Source organism: Martes martes (assembly GCF_963455335.1).
Source record: "Martes martes genome assembly, chromosome: 6".
Classification (NCBI taxonomy): Eukaryota; Metazoa; Chordata; class Mammalia; order Carnivora; family Mustelidae; genus Martes; species Martes martes.
Window position 1 is genome coordinate 130,063,039 of NC_137893.1, and position 25,015 is coordinate 130,088,053.

Consider the following 25,015-nt stretch of genomic DNA (forward strand, 5'->3'; position numbering starts at 1 on the left):
TGGGTGGCTCAGTGGGTTAAGCCTCTGCCTTAGGCTCAGGTCATGATATCAGGGTCCTGGGATCGAGCCCCACATCGGGCTCTCTGCTCAGCAGGGAGCCTGCTTTCCTCTCTCTCTCTCTCTCTGCCTACCTCTCTGCCTACTTGTGATCTGTCAAATGAATAAACAAAATCTTTAAAAAATAAAAAATAAAATAAAAAATAAAACGAGTGTTCAGGGCAATGAATGAAAAATTCCTGGATTCTTGACTGAAGAATGCTCCTTCCTTCTATATTGGAAGTTTTTTACCTGTTTGCACGTGGAATTAGGAGACAGGGCCATGTATCTGCTCAGGGCAGTCAAATCAACCCCGGTGTGTAATATGGTGACAGATTATGTCCTCGGCCTCTGAAATTGTACACTTCCCATTCACTCCAGCCATGGTTTAACTGAGGTGTTGGTTCGCATGTGGGTTGGTCTATGCCCCCAACCTAAGTCCTCAATTAACGTGAGATAACCTGAACGTGTAGTGCCTGGTACAGAGGCTGCAACATAGCAGGCATTCAGCAAATGGTATCTGATTGTTTTTATTTACTTTCAAGCAATGCTGAGTGGCAGCAGCCTCCCAAAGAAACTTTATGTGCCGTTTCAGAAATTGGTCACAGACCACTGGATTGTAAATGTGAACAATAATGTCATTGTCATCCTCAGGGACAGGCAGTTTCTGACACATAGTAGGTTCTAAATAAATATTTGAGGGATTATTGAATGATCAGTAATGCAGACTTCTGAGCATCAGAAAGAAAATGGTTATAAAGGGGCATTCACAAATGCACAAAGATTGCCCCACTTTCTATTAGAGTCATCTTACCGTTCTTTTAGAAAACAAAACAAAACAAAACAAAACAAAAAACAATGAATACAATGCTGCCTGTTTTGAACAGCTTGAAAGATGTGAGGACCAGAGATTTTTAATTTGGTAAGTCATAAGACAAATTCATGTTTAACCAAAATCACGAGATGCTCTGCTCAACTGTCTCATCGCAGATGGGTTCACGGTGCCTCAGGGACAGCAGAAAGGGACTTGAGAATGTTTAAGGATTTGAGTTTATAGAATTGTGTGTTATGATTTTATGATCTTCCATTGCAGTTCTCTGGACTGATCACTTTCTGTGTGCTAGGCATTGTACCAAGTAATTTTTATACATTCTTATTGCAAATTAAATCGTGAGACCATAAATTTTTATCTCTATTTCATAAGAGGGATTTCATGTGCACTGACTTCTTCAAGGTCTCCTGATATATAGCGAGGCTAATATAAGATTCCATTCCTTAATTTAGTGTATTCAAGAGTGTGTAAATATCTCATTTATTTCTGAAGTTATGTACTCATTTGTTTTATCCAATGCTTAGGGCAGCTTTTCTCCTAAGGTTGGTAATAACTAATTTCTCTAAATGATTTAAGGAGAACCTTACTGGCACACGGGTAGTTTACAGGTTAAGTCTGAGCCAAACTCATGTCTGAATCCCAGCTCCTTGATACTGATTGTGTGATCCTGCCCAAGTTCCTTAACCAATCTATGCCTCAGTTTCATTAATTGCAAAAAAAAGGGTAATAATTAAAGGAGTGAATTCACTCACAGTACTTAGAATCCTACCTGATACATACTAAATGCTCAATAAATGTTAGCTATTATTGTTATTAAAAGCACAATAGATTTTCCTGGTAATTCATGACTACTGCAGAATTCTAAAATAGCTTCTGAATCATGGAAATTGTGGTCAGTGAAAAGTATTTACTTTATTCTAATTCTTTGCAAACTGATGATCCATGGAGTGTCAACAGTTTACTAATAAAAATTCTTTTACAAATTATTTGGTATTCAGAAGGTATTTTCCCATTTAAATACTAATTTTTGTGACAAAGATACCGAATGCCTATCTAGTATCCCATTTTTCCTTCATCATTGATGGAGCACTAATTTTATTCTGGATAACAATGTGTGGGCCAAAGAACTATGTTTCTGGCCTTCATCCCAGCTGGGATGGCCAGAGATATAAACAGATAGTGCTGAATAGGACTTCCAGGAAAGGCCCTTCGGTTGACTCAGCTGGGGAGTCTTTTTGCCCTTCCTGTCTTTCTCCTTCTCTGAGTTTTGATCACAGACCTGATGTCTGGGGCCCTGGTTGCCATCTTGGACTTAAAATTGAACTTGAGAAAAGAAACAACTTGTTCAGTAAGGAGAAGCAGAAGGATGGGAGCTGGATGCCTAATACCAGTTGTGGACCATCTTCTTTCACATGAGAGGAAAACAAACCACTTTAATGTTACTTGGTTTTTCTGCCACTTGCAGCTGTACCTAATTGCAATTCATCCTTGTACTTTCCTTGGTCACTGCAAAATGGACTTAGAATACTACAGTCCTTCAACAAACATATGCTGAGCATCTGTTGTTGCATGCCAGGCATTGTTTTGGGGCTGAATATAATAAGGGAAGAGTCTCTGCGCTCAAGGAATTAATGGCCTCAGAGAAGAGATAAATAATTATAATAGTACAATGATCTCAAGTGCCAGAATCAGGGGTAGGAGATGGGTTGGTCAGGATAGACCTGACTTTCAGGAGGCCATGACATAGTTGAATAGTGAAGAATATCAAGTGAGAAGGGAAGGGAATTTCTGGCACAGAAGTATCTGATGGAAATGACCCAAGATGCACTGCAACATTTCTACAAGGAAATGAACTGTTTCTGTTTTAGGTGCCGAGAACATTATCTAACTTTTGCTTATGGGAGCCAGGTCTTTACATTTCTGCCATACCGTCATCCTCTAAGAATCCAAGTTAGTGACAGGCATTCCTGCCACATAATAGCAGTGGGTAATATCTCTGGAAGCAATGCTGGGCCCTTGCATAAAGAACTGACTAGCAGATGTAAAGATACCTATACTCACAAGATAGACATGGGAAGAGAGCACATTTGGCAAAGAGGTAGACAGGTGTTATCTTATACTTTCCTTATAGCTGACTGGAGGAAATGGCTGGAAAGGAAAAGTTGGGTAGCCCATCTCTCGTCTATCCTGTCCTGCTTCCCACCCCTGCAGTCCTGAGGGCAGAGAGAGAAGTGTTAGAGGAAGGAGGAATTTGCAGCAGTGAAACATGACATGGAATGCTTGTAGCAGACCCTGCTGGGGCAGCGGTTTGCATGCAAAGTCATAGACTGGGTCTGCCTCTATGGCACACATACTAGTTCCCAAGACTAGACTCCTCTAGTCTCAGCGTGCAAATGTAAGTTTACAGTTTCTAATTTAAAGGCTGTATTATAAAATTAAAAATGCTCCCAAGGGCAATGAAATGTGAGATCTAATCTGATAAAAATTGTCCCATCTATTACAGAAGAATCACCCACAGTTGGCCTCTTAAATCTGACTTAGTAACATGAAGGACAAAAATGGGGGGTGGTCTTAGGAAACTGTACTGATAGACATGGGCTTTATGTTAGGCTTTTTTCCGATGTATTACCTCATTTAATCCTCCTAACTTAGAGTTAGCTTTATTTTTATAGATTAAGGAAATATGGCTAACTGATTTGCTCAAGGTCATATAGCTAGTAAGTGATAAAAGCAGAACTCAACCACAGGGCTGTCTATTTCCCAAATCTCTGTTTGCACTTGACCTTTGAATTGTATACTACTTAGATTCAGCACCAGCACCAAAATAGTATGAAACAGTAAAGCACTAAAGGCTCTATTTTTTTTAGAAGATTTTATTTATTTGAGAGAGAGACTGTGTGCAAGTAGGAGAGAGAGAGAGAGAATACAACAGAGCATGAGCTGGGATGAAGGGCAGAGGAAGAGGGAGAAGAGGACTCTGCTGAGCAGGGAGCCTGACGTGGGGCTCCAACCCAGGGTCCAGGGATCATGACCTGAGCCAAAGGCAGATGCTTAACTGACCACCCAGGTGCCGCTCAAAGGCCTTATTTTCCTTATTATTTGGAAATATCCGATATGTAGCTTTCAATAACTGATTAATCAGCCAGCAAGTGTTAAAATGTATAGATTTGTTAATAACATGTCTTCGTTTTTTACAGTGCTTCAGCAGCAGCTTTGAGTTGGCTTTTAGTTTAGAAAAATCTAGATCGTTGTCAAGTCTGAAGTTAGAAAGCAGTAATTTCCCCTCCTGTTTTTATTCCCTGCATATTCCACTGAGCCCAACAACAACAAAAGAACCATTAACTCCACTGAACACGTCTTACTCCAGCTCCCTCCAGGGCACTTCAGTAGTTAGTTTCACCTCAATGAATACTGACTACAGGAAAGAAAGAAAGAAACAAAGAAGATTTTTTCAACCACATTTACTGGCTCACATAAATATTTGAAAACGAATCCATCTGTTTTCCCTTTCTGTGTCCTTGGCACAATTTATTACAGTTCTTATTACACAAATTACTGTAAATATCCATAAGGGGAAAACGAATTGTAAAATATGAGAGGGAGGATGATAAATAGCCAAGTTTGTCAGCCACTTGAAAGGACTATTTTTTCCCTTAAGATAAAGCCACTGATTTGCAAGTTTTACTAAAATAAGTTTCATCTATTAAAAAAAAAAGGTTAATTTATAACTTGATCTCAACTCAAGTTTTGACAGTTGAATTTTTACATAAAAGCTGCAAAATTTCAACTAAAGAACAAATAAAACATTCAGAGTAAGTTTATTCCAACTTCAGCAAATAAAGAATGACTGCGTATCCATTTACGTTATTTCTCTGGTCCAGAATGATACACTTCCCATTTAAAATATTTGTGATCACGCTTCTGTGTGTCATGGACAGCTTCTAGTGGGCATTGGTATATAGTCTGTTCTTGATGAAGACAACAATGGACAGATGTTGCCTGATCCCTGGATAATGCTGAATGTGACAAAACCAGCGAGACACATTAAGATATTTCTCCTTTTCTTGAACTGTCAGGTCAACCTAAACAGAGATTAAAAACACACACAACACAGACATTGCATAAGAACAATTTTCAAAATCATTTGCGTAGAAGATAGAAAACTCAGGGAGAAAAATTCCAGTTCTCAAAAGCCAATATATTTAGATAGGAGTAAGAGTTTCAGCCACTTAGAAGAGTCATTTATTTGATGCTTTTATGTTCAATTCAACACCAGGCGTGCCTTTTAGGGAAGTCTCAAATTTTCAACAAATGCAAGAATTACATTAACCCAGCATCTGGAGGTCCAAGTGTTACAGAACTTGGGTTCCCTCGGTGCCCAAGGCTGCGCTGCTTCGAAGAATGAAGAGGTCCAGATGATGGTGGACAGCAAAGCAAATATTGAGGAAGAGTATGAAGTTCCTGGAGAGGGAGGGGGGCCTGAGTGGGCTGCCCTCATAGTTTCTAAGTTTAGGGGTTTTTATGAACTCTTTTGCGGAACTTTCTTAAGCAATCAGGGTGTGCTAAGTCGTGCCAATCAGGGCTTTGGTCAAGTATGTATGTCTATTAGGTTAATGTCCATGTGCTGATGGTTTTTTTTTTTTTTTTTGGCTGACCTCTGGGGGCTTAGGTCTTTTTTTTTTTTTTTTAAGATTTTATTTATTTATTTGACAGAGATCACAAGTAGGCAGAGAGGCAGGCAGAGAGAGAGAGGAGGAAGCAGGCTCCCGCTGAGCCGAGAGTCCGATGCGGGGCTCGATCCCAGGAGCCTGAGATCATGACCTGAGCCCAAGGCAGAGGCTTTAACCCACTGAGCCACCCAGGCGTCCCTGGGGGCTTATGTCTTAACTACCTCTTGCCTGTGATATTGACAAATACTTCTGTGATTAATTGACTTATTTTAGAACGTTTTGCAGAAGTCATTTCTGGAAAGCAGAATGTTGGTATGATCCTGTCTAAGCTGCAAAACAGGATGTTAGTGCTGTTTTATCTTAGCTGTTCTGACTCCATATTTTCTTGTTGGGGACGCTGGCTCTGATCATCAAACTAACAGAAAGAGTTTGGTTTTTAGTTTTTGGAAAGGAAGATAGGAGAAAGGAAGACAATAGCTTTCAAAAGGCAAAGACATTGGTTCTTTCTACAATATTTTTTAGCAAATCCAAATGAACATGCTTAACAAGGGAATACCATGTAAACTTGAAAAATAATATACACTTCCTTTCTATTAAACTCTGGGGAAAAACTGTATTCAAGAAGACAATGACCCACTTAATTTCAAGTGATTATTGCCAAACACAAGAAGGAAGGGCTATTTCCAGTGGCATATGCCTCAGATGAACAACAGACCTTCTCAATTTGGTCTGCTACAAAACTGAACTCTACCTCCAGTGAATGTAGTAGGTCACACAATTTCCTGTCAAGCTACAAGAATGCCCAGAGATTTGGTTAGAGAAAGACGAAAAAAAGAACAGTTGGTGCCGATCATTTCACTGGGCTCCAATTCCAGAGTCAGTGACTCAGAAACTTTTCTCTGAGACAAATCTTAGACTGGAATCATAAAGAGTTGTCAGATAAAGAGAGAGCCAATGGGGCAGTAACTACAGCTATGACCCATGTTTAAGAATAGGGTAGCTAGCTCCTTTTCATGTTGTTAAATTAACATTTACTCAACTACTATTACAAGTGTCTGTAAAACGGACTGGCATATTTACACAAGAGAAAAAAAAAAACCCTCCTGTGGTTCAAACACGTTAGCAAGCTGCTTGCTGGAAGGTTAAGTCTAGTGAGACAGACGTCTTGTGGCTATTCAGAATTTAGCATATATTCATGTCTATAGGCAAATACTCTGCAATGTTACTGAGTGAACAACACTGAAGAGCAAATCACTCTAGTAGGCAAAGTGTATTGCAGAATACCAAACAGTATTAATAAAACTAAAAGCAGACACACAGTATTCTCTCAATAAATGTTTACTTGAACTCATATTCCTATTTCATATTTACTATAAGGCAATTTAAAAAAAGAAAATTGATACAAATCATCCTGCTTTCCTTTTTACCTTAGATATGAGGACATTATTGTATCAATATCTGATATCTGAACACTGTCTTTGGTGGCCTCTGATGTCCAACTCTGCCGGCTCAGTTTACCTAAATTATTAGTAGTGAATCTCCTGCTTTTGCTACATTAAAAAAAAATTAAGTTTCAGATGTAGGTCCTTACTTATAAGCTGCTAAACAAATTATAAAAATATACTCATCTTGTTTAAGGCGGTACAGGGTTACATCTAGTTATCAGGAATATGTTACTGTAATTGTTTCACCTATAATATCGTTCATCTATGGCCTGGAGGTATAAGACTAACACATTAGTCAAAAAAATTGGCCAAGAATGTCTTTTCTTAATATAAAAGTTACTTTTTATTAAAAGAGAATTCATGGCTTCACATATGAAAAATTATCTTATCCCTAAGGATTATCTTACTCCTAAGATTTATCTTACTCTTAAGAATTATCTTATTCCTGGTCTGTACACAGGAGGTAAATAAACAACCACTACAGAATAAACTAATTATTAGTTTATATATCAAAAGGTAAAATACATTTTGTAAAAGAGCTGACACTTCATTCTTTTTCTTAATCTTTCCCAAATGTGAACCTCATCACTGACTTCAAAAGAAGACACAAGATTTTTTAAAAATCTCAACTAAAAAAAAAAAAAATCTCAACAACTAGTAAACACAGCGACAAATCTAACAGGAAATGGGGGGTGAGTTTTCTTCATTCAAACATACATACATATGTACATACATACATTTGAAAGCAACTTCAGCAAACCTCTTTCGTGAAAACAAGAAGATACTACACACAGCAAAATCAATATTCTCCAACTTAAAAATTTCACACTAAGCCTCTAGTGTAACAATTATGAGTAGACTCATGGCACAAAGGAATTTGTCATTTTTTGTTTTTTGGGGGGTACAAAATAAATGTTAAGATTTATTTATTTTAGAGAGAGGGCAAGTGAGTGGGGGGAGAGGAAAAGACTCTCCAGCAGGCTTCCCACTGAGCATGGAGTCAAATGCAGAGCTCCCTCCCACAACCCTGAGATCATGGCCTGAGCTGAAAGCAAGAGTTGGACGCTTAACTGACTGAGCCACCCAGGAGCCACGGTACAAAGTAAGTTTTATTCCAAGAGGTTCTAAAGCTTCTGCTAACATTTCCAATTTATTCCAATAATTTTTAACTAGATGATCTACTTCAGAGTATGTAAATCTGTTCATTTCCCCTCAGAAAAGTTAGCCAAAAATACACACGAACTTTCCCAAGAGGTTCAGGTTACCACTTACCCTCTTTTTAGTTTAAACTTTGGAGCCTGTCCCATGAATCTGAGAAATTTATGACTAATCTCAATTTGTTATCTCTGCCACAATTTTGGTAGACATTTTATTTCTGAATTTACCGTAAACAAGCACAAAACAGATCCCTCCCCTGCAAAGAAAAACCTTACAATTTTTTAGAACTTTTTAGATGGAATCCCCTGGGCCCTTTCACGTACAACATTGGTCTTCCAGCATCCCTCTCTAGCTGGCTAGTTTATTTTCCTTTCTTACAGCAGGAAACACAATGTGACTTTTCAGTCACCACTTCCTGTTTCTTACTGGCCCACATGCCAGTGTGTCTATAGCGATGATGCTTGGCTCCTTCTACCTAATCATCCCTTTTTATTTATATTGGCTCCCTATACCTAGTCTGAACCTTCAAAGCAAAGAGATGATATTCTTAGTCACCAATTTCCCACGGAGACATGTGAGCACCATGTTAAGTGACCCATTCCAGATCGGGGCAAGAGGCCGTTTTGCTACCTTCGGGACATTCTTTACGGCTGGTGCTCCTGGACCGCACTGCAGCTGTTTCTTGTACTTTTCCTTTCTTTCTAAAAGAACAACGTACCTCCAGTAGTGTTCCTAACTTCAAAACAAATGTATTTTAGTCGATAACAATCTCATAGTCAAGCAGCACATAACGCTACAAAGGACTTCAATAATCTTGAGTAACAGTCTGTTCACAGGGACGGCTATCTGTGAGTGAAATCACTTTAAGAAAGCAATGAGTCACTGGTAGGATAATCAACAGCCACGCTAACTGGCAGTCTCACAAAGGAAGAACAACGTAATATTCCTCAAAGGGAATTAAGATAGACCAGATCTTATAATTAGAGTAACTTAGCCACAACTAAAATTGGGCTCACAATGAAACAAAATACTGTGGGATTATCTGATGACTTGAAGGTTCCCTGACTGCTGTTTTGTACACTGTGCTGATTACATATTAAGTATTTAATAATGGGAACAAATAAATGAAGGAATGCATGAGGGCAAAAATAAATATACTGCCAAAGCAAACAAAGTACAAGAAACTGTCTCGTGAATGTGAGCAGGTAGCCAACCTGAGCTTCACATGACTCTGCCTGAACTTAATACTGAACAATCACCTTTTTCTCATCTGGATATCTTTACACCTAAGTCAAGAGGGATGTCATTTAACACCACTGTGCAAGTCTATCACAGCAGAGCTTTGAGTCTGTGAGGAGTTCCTTGAGAAGGTGTTTATTTCTCAGGTGTACTTTACCTGCACACAGACCAGGCTGAGAGAGATGTTTTGGTTATGGACTCATTTCATGAACGCATAGGGACGGTGAGCTGAATGGTTTACATATCATTCTACTCACTGTTATTTTGAAAAAGAAAAGCGTAATATCCTTCATAATATCCTAGTCACTACATGTAAAGAGGATATACACCCCAAAACAGGAAACATAAATGGGCACATTATCATTAAATATTGTTAATGTAACCCGAGTTTTAACATGCTGCATGGAACAAAACACTTCTAACCTGCTTGAAAATCAAATGCCTTCCAGGGCACCTGAACTTATAATTAAATAAATCTGTAGTCTGTGCTATTACTATTTTGCTTTATAGAATTATGACCTTGTTCACACTGTTGGTCAAGAAGTTCCCGACAAGCTCCCTCCTCCTGAATATTTCCTTTCCCTACTGCATGACCTCCATAAGCCAGAATAGAGAAAAACGTAAATACACACTTGGTTTGCAAGAGTCACACTTTATTACATGGGAGAAATGCTGTCCTTAATGAGAGCTCTATGCCACAAGAAGCCAGGCCTTCACTAGCCTGCTGACAGCATTACACATAGGATTAGAGATGACATTTCTCCTAATATTAAGCTTTTAAAATTAAGTAATGCCATGTTTAAATGTTTTAAAAATGCCTACAAGGGTGCTGTTGTTGTTAGACATAAGTTGTTCTTTTGCTCCTCTAGAAAGTAGCCATGGTCTTAACAGTGGACTTGCCCTCAAGTCAAGCAATGGACACCTTCGAGTTTAAAGACCGTAGATTTGCCACCAGGATAAAGATAGGTAGATACCGTAACAGCAAATTCTCTTTAGCTAGAGGCTTTTGTATTTTGAAATGACGTAAACTGTGCCACGTCACCATTCTACGTTTAAAAAGTTATTAAAATATTTCGAATCTAGAAAATAAGAGAAGGCTGCTGTGATCAAATTTACTTTAGCTCTACTTAAACTGTCTTCACATTCGAATAAGGTTTTAGAGTTAATCATACTGAAGCATGAACTAAAGACTGCACTATAAAGATATACAACCTAAAACAGGAAGTACAAAGAGGAAGAGACTACTAAGTATTGCTGATCTCAATAAGCATCTAGTCGTAAGATGCATTGTGCTCAGAGCTGGAAGGGGTACAAAGAGAAATAAGACACGATCCTCCTCAGTCCCTTTATTTTGCTTAAAATAGAGTCTTGTCTCTTCAAAGTACAAGGAACATTTGTCCTACTTTTTTCCGGTTGTACCGATAATTATTAGTAACTCTCCTTTCACTGTCAAAACTATTGTTTTGGATGAGAAATCAGATGGTCATCCTACTTATAGGCAAGATTTATATTCAAACTTATCATAAGCTTTCTAAAACAACATTAATTCCCTTAAATAGCCAAAGGCATCCAAATCCTGCAGATATTTTTCTGACAATTTCGTGATTCTCCATTTTACTTTATTCTATTTGCCTCTTTAAGTTTTCCATAATATTCTGACCAGAAATTAGCACTTTGCCTTATTCAGTTCTTTTCATGTGAAACAGTCTTACCTCTTTGAAGAGATCAACAGTTGCTTAAAAATAGGGTTTTGTATTTATGTCTCTTAATAGTATTATGGACACATATAATGAACTCAGTAAATATCGTTGTAATAATAGAGACTAGCAGTGAGTGAAGGATCCTATTAGGTGGTTACAGTGATAATGCTATAGAACTGAGCACGATCCCTTAGGGATTTTAGAGAAACGATGCTTAATAAGTTGAGTAAATCCATTGAGGAATTAGAGCTTGAAGGGGGATGAGGAAATATTATCATACATTATGGTATTTGATGGTGTATGACAGGTGTCCCCATACACTGTGACACCTGCAGCAGAAGACGAAGTTTGTTTTGGCCCCTCCAAAACCCAGGCTGCGTTTCTGCACAAGGCACTTGATGTTCTAAGCCCAAGTTTCCTTCTCTGTCACAGAAGGATAATATTACTAGCCCCATCTCCTTTTGAGTTATGAGGTAAACTGAAAGATCTAGAGGAATCCGTTATGTTATTCAGTTTACGGAGAAGAGTGCAGACGCTATGCATGTGGGAGGAATTACGTCAGACGGTAGTGTTACAGATATGAGTTGCTGCGGTGTCTGGCTCAAGCAGTTTACGATTTAAGAGACAGAACGTTTCCAAGAATGACAGCAGAAACTGAAACAAACCAGAGCTGAGGGAGTCTGTGAGGCACAGAGAGAGACAGAGGTAAGGGCACTTCAGTATGCTTCAGGAGCCTGAGAGGGCTTCACCAGACGTCAGTGCTGCAGCTGAGTGACACCTGCTGAAATGTGAACGAATTTGGGAGCCAGAGAGAAAAGCAGTGCCAGGACCTTGAGGAGAGGGAGCACAGGTGAGAGACCAGGGAGTATGTTACGGCTGAGAGAGGGGTGTGTGGGGAGAACAAGGGCAATGAGGCTGGCAGGGGAGGCAGGGTCAACATGAAGGAGGGGCTCCCATCCCAGGCAGTGAGGAGCTACTTAATTCTTTTGAGAAAGACACAATTGTGAGAAAATCACTCCAGTGGCAATGCAGATGGACTGTATGAGATGAGAATGGTGGCAGGAGGCCATTTCTGACAGAAAGGCTCTGACAGAAGATAATGAATTCTGTAACTAGGGCAATGTCACCCAGGATCACAGGAAGACACATGAGAGAGGCATCCAGGAGGTGGAAACAAAAGAACCTGATTAATTAGATGCATGAGGTGCGGAATACAGAAAAATGTATGGGTTATTTTTTTCCCATGGGGAGAAGCTGGGTGTTGGGAAGATGTTTAGGTGCAGACAGACTTAAGGAAGCACAAACTCTGGAGTCAAACTGCCTGGTTTCCAGACCTGGTTTTGCCACTAACTGGGTGATCTCAAAGAAGATATCTGACCTCTCCGTGCCTCCCTCACATCATTTGTAAAATGGGGATGATAATAATAGCACCTACCTTGTAGGGCTGCTATAAGGATTAAATGGGTTCACATTTATAAAGCATGGAGAACATAGGGAGTGCCATATAATGTTTGTAAATAAATTTAAGATGGGATACAATTTAAAAAAACTGACCAGGGGGCATCTGGGTGGCTTGATTGGTTGGGCGTCTTGACTCTTAATTTCACCTCAGGTCTTGATCTCAGTGTCCTGGGATCAAGCTCCAAGTTGGGCTCTACATTCAGTGGGGAGTCTGCTTGAGGATGCTCTCTCTCCCTATGCCTCTGCCCTGCCCCCACTCGCGCTTCTCTCTCAAATATATAAATAAACTAGAAAAATAAAGAGACTGACCAGATAAGGGGGAAAATTGCACATAGAAAAAGAAAGGATATAAAATTTGGGACAAGATCCAGAAATGGGGCAGGAGGGTGAGTTCAATAAGAGGGCAGTGAAAGGGGACAAGGCAGATGAGGATGAGCATGCAGTGGGCTAGAAGATGAAGGCATTCAAATCAACAGTCTCCAATTTCTAGGTGAAAGAGGGAGGACGGCTCTGTGATAATGACTGAAGATAAAGGGGGAGGGAAGGGATGGGGTTAAGGAAAGTACTAAAGGTCAGGAAATATGCCTGGGAGCAAGGAGAGAGCTGATTTATAGGAGAGCCTGGCTGAAACTGGATAGTATAAATTTATAGAGGTACCAATCTCTACTCTGGGATTACTCTAACAGAGCTCAGCCTAGCCATGGGACTGAAGGCATTTATTAGAACTGAACAAGAGGTGGGGATTTACAGGCATAGGGTGGTGAATGCACAATGCAACAAAGAAGCTGCAGATACTTATCAGAAGTTACATAAAAGGGGATCTAAGTTGGATGGGGAAAAAATATATAGATTTGGAAAATGCAAAGGAATCCAGTTGCCTCAGATAATGATGGGATTAGTGCATAAGAGATTAAGAACTAAGGATCAGAGGTTGCACAGAATATGGGGTACTGCAATTAAGATGTTAGAAGGAAAGTGGGATGGTAATGATGGGGGCCAGGCAATGATGATGGTCAAAGAGAAGTGGCAAGAGAAGTGGTCAAAGAGATGATGATGGCAAAAGAAGTAGGTGTGAACAAGAGCAGAAACAACGATTGGAAGTAAACACTTTAAAGAACAGGAAGCTACTATATTTGATGGAACTGTAGAAGGAATATGGCATAACATAGCTTGTATAAAAATAATTCATTTTTATTTGAGAAGGTGAAAATGCAAATTTGATTTAAGACAAATAAAAATCATTCTGAACATTACAGAGAAAAAAGCTAACAATACTCACTATAAAGCGATGAAGTCCATAGTACAATAGGATATCTGCTAAGGTAAAGTTATATCCTGTAAGGTAGACTTTATCTTCAAGATATGAATTAAGATCCTAAAAGAAACAAATAAAAAACAAAATTTTAATTTAAAAATAAGTAATAATTGGGTGGCTTAGCCAGGTAAGCATCTAACTCTTGATTTCAGCTCAAGTCATGATCTCAGGGCTGTGAGATCGAGCCCCACATCAGGCTCCACACTCAGCACAGAGTCTGTGTGAGATTCTCCCTCTTCCTCTGTCCCTCCTCCTACTCGTGCACATGTGTATGTGCTCTATCAAATAAATAAAATCTTCAAAAAAAAAAGACAGTTTAATTATAAAGTTAACTACCATATCACTGGACTTCAAACATTTAGAAGACTATGAGAAAACAAAACACTCATTTTTAATTTGATAAATTTAATCTGACATTAATAGATTCAGATTCATTCAAAGGAATGGATCATATACCAGTCACCTCATTTTTAAAAATAGGGTAAATGTTATTAGTCTAATTTTATTTTAAAGAAATAAGAAAACATTAAAAAATGCTAATCAAAATGTCATCTATGTCCATTTCAAAGACACCAATTTTGGGGGGGGCAGAAATAATTTTGTAAATTATATTGTTACATTTACTTTTTCCATTAAAACATAAAAGCTCTTCAACAATTTCTCTTAAGAGGATTATAATTTATTGGTTTGCTTTATTTTTACATATGTATATTTAAAATTTTTTAATTGTAATACAATCATGTTTCCATCTTAGCCACTTTAAGTGTATAATTCAGTACATATCAGGGGTCTTCACACTGTTGTGTAACCAGTCTTCAGAATTTTTTCACCTTGCAAAACTAAAACTCTATTCTATTAAACAACTCCCCATTTCCCCCTCACCCCAGACCCTGGCAACCACTACTCTTTTCGTTTCTATGAATTGGCAACTTTAGATACCGCAGGTAAATGGAATTGTAGGACATTTGTCTTTTTGTGACTAGCTTATACTTAGCATAACACCATCAGGGTTCAGTCATGTTGTCAACATGAGTTAGAATTTTCTTCCCTTTTGGGGCTAAATAGAATTTCACTGTCTAAATATATACCACATTTTGTTTATCTAGTCATCCGCAAATGGGCCCTTCTAGCTATCATCAATAATACTGCTATGGATGTGGGTGTATATACATCTCTTTAAGGCCCACTTTGAATTATTTTGGGTATATATCCTTAAGTAGAATTATTACACACACACGCACACACACACATACACAAAATAATTCTACTTTGATCTTTTGAGGAATCAGCATATTGTTTTTCATAGCAACTGCACCATTTTACATTTTTAACTGGGTTCTTTGTTTTTTTGTTGCTGGGCCATAGGAGTTCTTTATATATTTTAGATATTAACTCTACCAGTTACATGATTTGCAAATATTTTCTCCCACTCCATGGGTTGACTTTTCACCCTGTTGATTATGTCCAGTGATCCAGAGAAGTTTAAAATTTTGATGTAGTCCAATTTATCCATTTTTACTTTAGTTGCCTATGCTTTTGGTGTCATATCCCAGAAATCACTGCCAAATCAAATAACATGATATTTTTTTCCCTAAGTTTTCTTCTAAGAGTTTTATAGTGTTACGTTTTACATTCAGGACTTCAATCCATTTTGAGTTAATTTCTATATATGTGTAAGGTAACATTCCAACTTCAACTTCATTCTTTTACAATTGGAGATCTAGTTTTTCCAATACCTGTAAGACTCCACAGTTTTTTAAAAAAGATTTATTAATTTATTTGAGAGAGCAAGAGAGAATGCAGGCGTGGGTGTGGGGGAGGGGCAGAGGGAGGGAATTTTCCAGCAGATGCCATGCTGATTGTGCAGCCCCATGCAGGGATCCATCTCACAACATGTGAGATCATGACCTGAGCCAAACCAAGAGTCTGACACTTAACCAACTGAGCCACCCTAAAAGATTCCAGGTGTTTTTGTTTTTTTTAAGATTTTATTTATTTATTTGACAGAGAGACAGAGATCACAAATCAGCAGAGAGGCAGGCAGGGGGGCAGAGGGAAGCACCCTCCCCGCTGAGCAGAGAGCCTGATGCAGGGCTTGATCACAGGACCCTGAGATCATGACCTGAGCCAAAGGCAGAGGCTTAACCCCCTGAGCCAGCCAGGCACCTCAAAAGACTCCAGTTTTAAACACCACTTAAACCTACAGAAAGTCCTTTGCCATTTGTTCTCCAGACCACAATCATCAAAAGGCAATGTTAGGTTATATACACAAAAGAATTAATTTAAAATCTTTAACAACAACAACAACAACAACAACAACAAAATACTACTAAGCACTGAGCTCCCTCAATGGTGAATAAACACTTTTGAAGGAAAAAAAGAATTAAAGTACATGTTAAAAAATGAAATAAAAATCTTAAGAAATCCTAATCCAAATCAGAAGTAAAGTCTGACAGAATAACATGAATTAATCAATTACCTCCCAGAGAAAATAAAAAATGTAGATTAAAAAAAAATCATATGAATACTTTGGGTTCCTCTCAAAATTAATAATTTAACAGCATAGGAATTCATGATGCATTGATTATGTTGCATTCAAATCAAATGAGACAAAAGATTCCTATAACCTTTAGACAAAGGTTTATAAATCAGTTTCATGGTTTATTATCAGGTATTCTCACAGGCTCCTCCTCTACGGACTAGTTACAGAACACTGCTCAGTGGTCAATAGCGTTTATTCCAGAAAAATGCCTTAAACTGTAGAGAACATTTTGTTTTCTCAAATCACATCCCAAATACCTGGCACATGGTAGTTCCATATATTTGCTGAATTGAATTTAATCTTTTTTAGTATGCCCATGTCTTCATCTAAAGATAGTAATTTTCAAAACGCTATATAAACATGGAATTGCTAGGGTTGGTGCAGATGAGGGCATAAAGGAATTGGATAAAAAGGAGACAAATGCAGAAAAATCAAAATAAAATTTGGGTACGGAGGGTGAAATAGACTGGTATATAAGGAGCTACCACTTAAATTCTAGAGTGATCTGTGAATGGAGATGATTTCTCTCCAAGTGTCTTCAAATGAAACAACCTGGATAAAGTTAAGAATAAAATAAATATATCTTCAATTTAATTTTAAAAAGCATTTTTAAAAAACATCGAAACCAGTAACTGAACACTGCTCTGTACAGTGTGTATTTTCTTAAAACAGAATCCATGTGTAAGTTTTTGTTATAGAGACTCTCAAGGTTGTCGTCTTTAAAATGTCCTTATAATTAAAATTTTTCTGATTAGTGATATAATTCAAATCTTCTCTGCCATATCACAGAATTTCACATATTCAGAATATTCACAGAACATTCAATATTCATTCGTCTTAAACAAATCTTTCGCATGCCACTACCAAAGTTTAACAAACATTTCCCCCTATAGAGTTCTACCTGAGGTTTTGTTTCCTAATTAGTATTAAGCTTTCTAATAACATTGAAAAAGCAGGTAATAAACAGCTATATATTCTCCATCTAGATTCAACAACTGTTAGTGTTTCGTGATGCCTGTCATTTTGAAATTATATATTACCTTAATTATGAGCCATTTTTAAACTTAGAATAGCGGTTTTAGCCTGAAATGGGACTTTAGAGAGTAAGAAAATAAGTAATACAAAGATAAATAGCCTGTTATTAAAAATGGGCAAAGAATACATACAAGGAAATTTTTAAAAATTATTTAAATCCTGGTACACCTACATGAGGCAATACTAACAGGTTATCAAAAAGACAGCATCAATGAATATTTTGTGGACATGAAAGATGTTCACAACTGTCAGTGAACAAAAAAATGCAAGTTGCAGCAGCCAATAGCTGCCCACTTTTAAAACACACACACACACACACACACACACACACACACACATCTATATGGAAAAGAAAAGCATGGAAAGAACATGAAGGGATTTCAATAAATATCTGATGACCAAGTTTAAGAGTTATTAGCACTTCTCTCTTGGTGGGACTACTAATGCTTGAGAATTTTTTTCCTTATATTTTTAAAAATTTCTATAACAAGTATATACTGCCTTTAAGATAAAAATAGCAGGGACGCCTGAGTGGCTCAGTTGGTTAAGCGGCTGCCTTCGGCTCGGGTCATGATCCCAGCGTCCTGGGATCGAGTCCCACATCGGGCTCCTTGCTCGGCGGGGAGCCTGCTTCTCCCTCTGCCTCTGCCTACCACTCTGTCTGCCTGTGCTTGCTCGCTCTCTCTCTCTAACAAATAAATAAATTAAAAAAAAAAAAAAAAAAGATAAAAATAGCAAAAAGCAAAACAAAAACAGAAAACAATGCTTTCTCATCTATGCTCATATGGCCAAAAATCACACTGCAGTCCATTATACATACATTTGTCTCCCTCACTGGTCTAAGCCCTGTAGAGGCAAAGACTGTGTCTACTGGGTCACTGTACTATTGCCCTTAGAACTACATCAGGCCTATCAGCGCAGGTACAGGTAAGGAAACTGGCAGAGCAAGGATGACAACCAAATAACCTGTTCCTTACACACTTCAAAAGTGGCAATATCTCTAGTCAGATTCTCTTCACTGGAATTTCAAATAATATTTACATATCCAGATACAACATTTTGGTGGAAGTACTTCCATGTTCTTAATACCCAATCTCTGAATACAACTTTGAACTTATAAACCTAATTTGGTGAAATCCTGTTCACATCTTTCAGAATCAAGTACTTTATTACTATCCTTGTTTCTGGAAAATTTTAAGAGATAGTTATACTTATATTTTATTTGCCTGAAATCCCACATTCACTTAAAGGGAAGACATGCTTGCTTTGCTCTGGAAAGGCTGCTGAGCACGGCAGAGGACAGTGGGAGGGGTCAGTATGGATATTAACTAAGCATGTGTAGTTGGTCAGGATAGACCTATAAAGGAACAAGGTCGGAAATTCATTTTTTATCAGTTCTCTTGATGATATCTTTCAAAAATATAGTTTAACCATTTCCCCCAGAGTGATCAATGAAAAGCTTTCAGTTCTATGAGACCTTCTTTCACAACTTATATTACCAGTTTATATTATAATGGGAACAAAATTACAAAACAGAAGGGATTCCTGCAGTGATATGTGGTTACCTGGATATCTCTAAGATTCCTTCAAATTCTAAGTTTCTATTAAAAAATTTTTTTTTTGATCTGCTTTATTTTTATGTAAATAATTAATAAAAAAATATCATTTAGAATGTTTCTCACTGCTGGTGACTCTGGAGCCATATTCAGCTTATACCTTATATCAATAGATTCTTTTGCTCTGATTTTGCTTCTTTGGAAAGAAAATACAAATCTTAAAGCAGTAAGTCTGAAGGAAAAAAATGTGAGTTTTTTTCAGATCTAATGGGTTTTTTCAGTAGTTCCCAATGATTCTGATTTCCTTCTTGCCTTCGAGAAAGTACTTTACTGCTGAGTGGAGAAACTAAGTATTAAGACATTAAAAAAAGAATCATACAAATAATGGTTGACTGTGATGAGTGTTAGAAAGAAAAAGCATATAGAACAAGGACCCGCATGTGTTAGAGAGAGGTGGTCAAAAACATTTCTGGGGAAGGGACATCTGAGCTGAGATCTGAAGGGGGAGGGCAGGCAGAGTCTGTTTCCAGCACAGGTAATAACAGGTGCAAATTACTGAGGCAGAAGGAAAAAAGAAGGCCAATGGCTTCTGCTAGTGAATCTCAGGGGAGAGAGCTTCCTGCTACAAACAGATCATGCATTTTAGCCTCTAAAGAGAAGTCACAATACCTTCAACAGAGTGCGGATATCATCTTTATTGGAGTGTCCATCTACTCGAGTTACCCTGTATTCCAACCACTGCTGAACGATTGCTTTTTCTTCTGCAGTGCTCCCCAGCAGATATTCTTTGTTGGCCTGCTTGACAAGATGAGCTGCTATAGTAGTGAGTCCTGTTAGACTTGGACCATTGTTTGTCTGAAGAACCGGAATCTTAAAAAGAAAAAAAATTCTTTTGATAAATTTAAAATACAGATCTCTACAGGACCTCAAGTTCTAAGGACTTGCTAAATCCCTCACTGTTTTTTCAAATGCCCTAGGATTCTACTCTAAGATACTAAGATATTCAAATGAAAATCAGGAAAATAGTAGTTAAGATGTTATTTACAATTTGATAACAGATGCTTCAAGTGAAACCAGCAGTTTCATTGCAAACATCGCAAAAATCAATGTTTCTACATTAATTCATAATCATGCATACACAAGAGGAAAAAATGGAAATCCCAATAATATTGTATTAATTTTGATCAAGTTTACCAATATCCTCTTTTAGCAAGATGAACATACTTAAAAAACCTGACTTCTATAATAACAAAAGGATATGATTACAGTAACGCTGACTTAATGTCAATATAGTTAGAACCACCAAATGAGATCTGGGCTGGTTTTAGTGATAAGCGATCTAATATAATCATATCTTGTTAACACAGGTATGGACTGTGACAATGACTTGGTTGCCATGAATTGCGTATCTACCAATTTTCGAATCATTTAGAGTGAAGTCACTGTTGGCCAATATTTTATATCTAAAAAACATTCCAAAATATAATTGGGGCCACTGATAATAGTCTGGGCTTCAGGTAATCATTGGAAAAATAGTCCAGTTTTAGTTTCCCTTATTAGAACAGCAATACAAAGACTCAGATTATAAGAAATTGACAATTTAAATGTTCTTGATGCACAACCAAGAAATTTAAAGCACAATGAGAAATTTTTAAAAAATGGAAGGTATCATTTGATGGGGAGACTGACCAATTACAAGTAACAATATACAATCTAAACGACCCAACAAACCAAAAAGCATATTTTCTTGGGAAGACTGGCTGATTTCTGCAGTCACTAAATAGTACCTTGTATTTGTAAAGTGATTTACACTTTGCAGGGCCCTTTCATGTTCACCTATGGGTCAACAGGACTCTGCAAAGTATACAAAGATATTAACCTTTTATAGATACAGATTCAAAGGTTACTTCCTACAAGTCAAAGGAAGTAATGAAAGCCACTCTCCGGTTTTCCACTTCTCACCTACCTTCCATTTACTACTTAGCTCCTAGAATTTTCACTTTTGCCTTCACATTCAAATGAAGCCTCCACCTTTAAGATCACGAATAATATCCTTTTAAAAAATGCACTGAAAGAAAACAAGAAAACAAAAAAACCCTCTGGGGATGCTGGTTCTACTGTTCTATTTCCTGTTGGTTGGTTCCTTGTGTGGTTACCTACCTGTGTTCACTTTGTGGTAACTCACTGAAATTTATTTGCTTTTCTGAAGGTATGCTATACTTTAAAAACAAAAAAGAAAAACAAACAAAAAGAACTTGCAATCAATGAGCGTGTGGGAGAAATGACATTTAATTCTAAAGAATTTGTAAAAATAATGATCCACCATCCTACACTGCTGACTCAAAAACTTCCCAGTTACCTTCTCATCACATCTTCTAAGTTGGTGAGTAATTTCATTATCATCTTACAGACAAAGAACCAAGGTCACCTGGTTTGCCACAGCAGAATCAGGGTCTGGATAAAGTAAGATTGACTTGAAAGTCCCTTCTCTTTCCTTCATACGGCCTAAAGTACACAAATCTTATGTAGTTGCAATTGTGGGATATATACTTTTTCTACATTCATTTTAGGATGCCATGGTCTTCTAAGTAATCATCGTCAAAGGCTAATAAGTAATATTATAATATGCTGATGTGCCATACTAAACTCTACATATACTATATTTTTTCTATACATAAATACCTATGATAAAGTTGAAGTAATAAATCAGGCACTGTCGTACGAGATTAACAGCAATAACTGATAATAAAGTAGAACAATTATATCAATATACTGTAATAAAAGTTATGTGAATGAGGTTGGTCTCTCTCCAAATATCCTATTCTACTGTGCTCACTCTTCTTGTGATGATGCAAGATTTCAAAATGCCTATATAATCAGATGAAGCGAGGTGAATCACGTAGGCATTGTGACACAGTGCTAGGCTACTCCTGACCTTCTGACACTATGTTAGAAGGAGAATCATCTGTTTCTGGACATGGCTACCACGGGTAACCAAAACCACAGATATCGAAACCATGGATGGGGAGGAGATACACAGATGGGTGACTACTGTATAACTGGTAATGTTGCAAAGAATGCTTTATTACTTGATGTGGAGAACAAAGGCAAAAGAAAAAAATTAAATTTCCTTACAACTTACAGCCCAATGACAAGTCCTCGAGACAGGCAGAGTGACATTCCTCTAGGAACTCAACCGCCTCCATCGATGTTAATACTTTGCTAAAGGCAAAAGGCAACCTTAGCTTAAGAGTAGCCTGACCTCCAGGATCCTATAAGTCTTCTTTAACATATAAAAATCCCTTTCAAAACTTCCTTTATCTCTACCCTCCAGGATATATGTTAGTACTCAACCTCCAAGCATATGGCCTACTGATATATGTCTGAAAGGTCTCATGACTAAGGTTTTACTAAACAGTAATAAATGATCTTTTCCTAACAACAGCTAGCCCTGCAAGATCCTAGAAACCTTGCTTCCAGATTCCTTAGAGACTAACGCTATCCTTAGCCCTCTCCCAACTTGAAAGTATATAATCAGTCACTCCTCACAACTCCCGTGCAGCTCTTTCTGCCCATGGGTGCTGTCCCTGTGCTTTAATAAAACTACCCCTTTTGCACCAAAGATGGTTCAAGAATTCTTTCTAGACAATTTGCTCCCAAACCCCAACATTTTCACACCATTGCTGGCTTATTGCTGTCAGTTGTCTCTCTTCCCCACCAAAAACAGACCGAATATTTTTATTTATTCCCATCCCTTTCACCAAACATATAAATAGAAATAGAAACTTTCAATAGCTGCCTTCTGCTAAGATTCCCCCCCACCAACCAAAAAAGTTTTAATTAAAATAAGAAACCACACTCTGAACTCCACAAAGCCCTCACAACTACCCTCAAACTATAATTTTGGGCTTATTTCGCATTGTAGTATTTTTCATATTGGTCTACTCCTTGTCCCAAACTTCCCAATCTTTCATAAATTTTTGGTCTCACACACTTTAACCCACCAGCTTTTCTGTGAAGTTTACTAATCCATTCTCACAGTCAAAATTAACTTTCTTCTCCACATTCCTCAGCAACGTCTCCTCTGTTTAGCATATGTTCTGTCTTGCCTTAAGTTAACTGGCAATGACTGTTTCTCATACTACTAGGTAAGCTTCCTGAAGGCAAGACTCATGTCTTGGCAATGTTCTCTAAAAAGCAGAAACCAAACTAGGGAGCAGTGGGTGAAGGGAAGGAATCAGCATGAGGCCAGAGGAAAAAGCAAAAACAGGCAGCTTGGTCTCCAATCAGTGGGTTCATCTTAGGCGAGCTCCAAAACCTTGCTAGGCTTCAGCTGAACTTACGTGTAAAAACTACACTAGGACTGCTTTTAACATAAACCAAACGAAGAACAGCAAAACTAAGAACAAAAAATAAACGTCACATGGAAAAAATCTCATGGGGGGCAAAAAATGTTACCTATCCAAAGTAGTCTCCTTACAATCATTCTCATTTTCTAATGCTTTCCAACCACGTTAAACAACGTTTATGAACGAAACACAAATGTTCTTCACTGTCCTGAGAAATCTGAGTCCTTATATCTTACCAGCTTCATACTGTATTAACCTTCCCCCTCATTCTCTGCACTTCTCACACTGAACCTGAACTCAGAAAAACCTTCCTTGAATCTCCCACATTGGATCAAGACCAAGTATGTGCTCTCTCAGCCATCTCGGCTTCAATGTAGCATTTTTCACTTATTGTAATTAAAATAGCAGCAATCTTTGTCCACCCAGGTTAAAGCCAAGGTTCCTGGGAGGAAGGAGTGTGTCCGTCTTCTCAATCACTGCTGCATTCCCCAGTCCCAGCACAGCGCTACCTGGCACCCCGTTAGCTCTCTGGAGTAGCTGCTGGACACTGAATGAAAACCAATGTTACAGTAAGCGCTGTCACTGAACCCAAATACGGGGTCTCCAGATTGGCCTAAAGGCTCTCTGAGGGCCCTCCTCGCTTTCCTAAAACAGGACAATTTCCCAGGAGGAAAAGTTCAGGCAAAGCCGGAACGAGGCAGATACCCCTGAAACCCTCAGGAGCCAGGGCCGCAGGAGACCAAGAGACGCCAGCCAGCCCGCCCTGCGGCGCAGACACGTGGGCAGAAGAGCCGCATCCTCCGCCTCTGCCGGCCTGCCCATCTTACCTGGGTTCAAAGGGCCCGCTCTTATCCACCTCTTCCCTTCCACGCCGCCCCGCTTCTCACCTGGCGCTCGCCTTGAGCGCTGTATTTGTTCCCTTTACTCAGCCCCAGGGATTTCTCCAGCAGCGTCAACTCCGCGGCCGCCGCCATCTTCCGGCAGGAGCTCCTGGCAGGGGCGGGACCAGGACAGCAAGGATCTCCTGCATTGGCTGGGAGGGAAGGCCCTCTCCCACAAACGGCACCAGCTATTGGCTGAACCCAGAGGGGCGTGGAAAACGTGCTTGGGCGAGGAGGCGGGGCCAAGACAAGGGGCGGGGCGGAAAGATGGGTGTAAGACAGGTGCAGAGGTGGTGGCAAAGAATTCTGTGAGTTCTTGGAGCTCGTGAAGACGTATTGGCATAACGGGCTTTGGTGTTGCAGTAGACGGAGTCTGCCAATATCTAGACAGCAGGCTGTTGTCCTGGTTGGCAGAGTTAACTGGTTAGCTGATTTGGCATGCTAAGAGACTTTTTATGCATAATTGGAATTGACATTTATCGTAGCTTGGCTTGGGAATCTCTGAATTTGAACAATCAAATTAAATAGCAAAGAGTTCACGGTCTATTAGGAATTTCTAACAGGGTGTTATTCATGGGGATTTTAATTGTATTGGAAAAACAAATTTTTCTTCTTTCAATATACAGCTCAATAGTAGCAGAGCATTAAAATTTAAAGATTATTTATAGAGCACTGGGTATATTAGATACCATCGAGCAATTCCTGTGGCCAAGGAAAATCAGCCATCAATAGTTTTAATGATCTTATTTGCAGTACTACAAAGATAAAGTATTGATGTAATTTATGTAGCTTTTAT

The 25,015-nt window shown here is 38.5% G+C and overlaps 1 protein-coding gene across 1 annotated transcript; it reads right to left on the bottom strand.

Moving 5' to 3' along the window:
* Positions 1–3,733: 3,733 nt before the first annotated feature.
* EEF1E1 (eukaryotic translation elongation factor 1 epsilon 1) lies at positions 3,734–24,351 on the bottom strand. Its single transcript, XM_080807039.1, has 4 exons — positions 24,226–24,351; positions 19,659–19,859; positions 13,821–13,916; positions 3,734–4,950 (listed from the first exon to the last, which is right to left on the bottom strand). The coding sequence occupies exons 1-4, from the start codon at positions 24,310–24,312 to the stop codon at positions 4,810–4,812; spliced, it is 525 nt and encodes a 174-aa protein (XP_080663165.1). The 5' UTR covers positions 24,313–24,351; the 3' UTR covers positions 3,734–4,809.
* Positions 24,352–25,015: the final 664 nt, after the last annotated feature.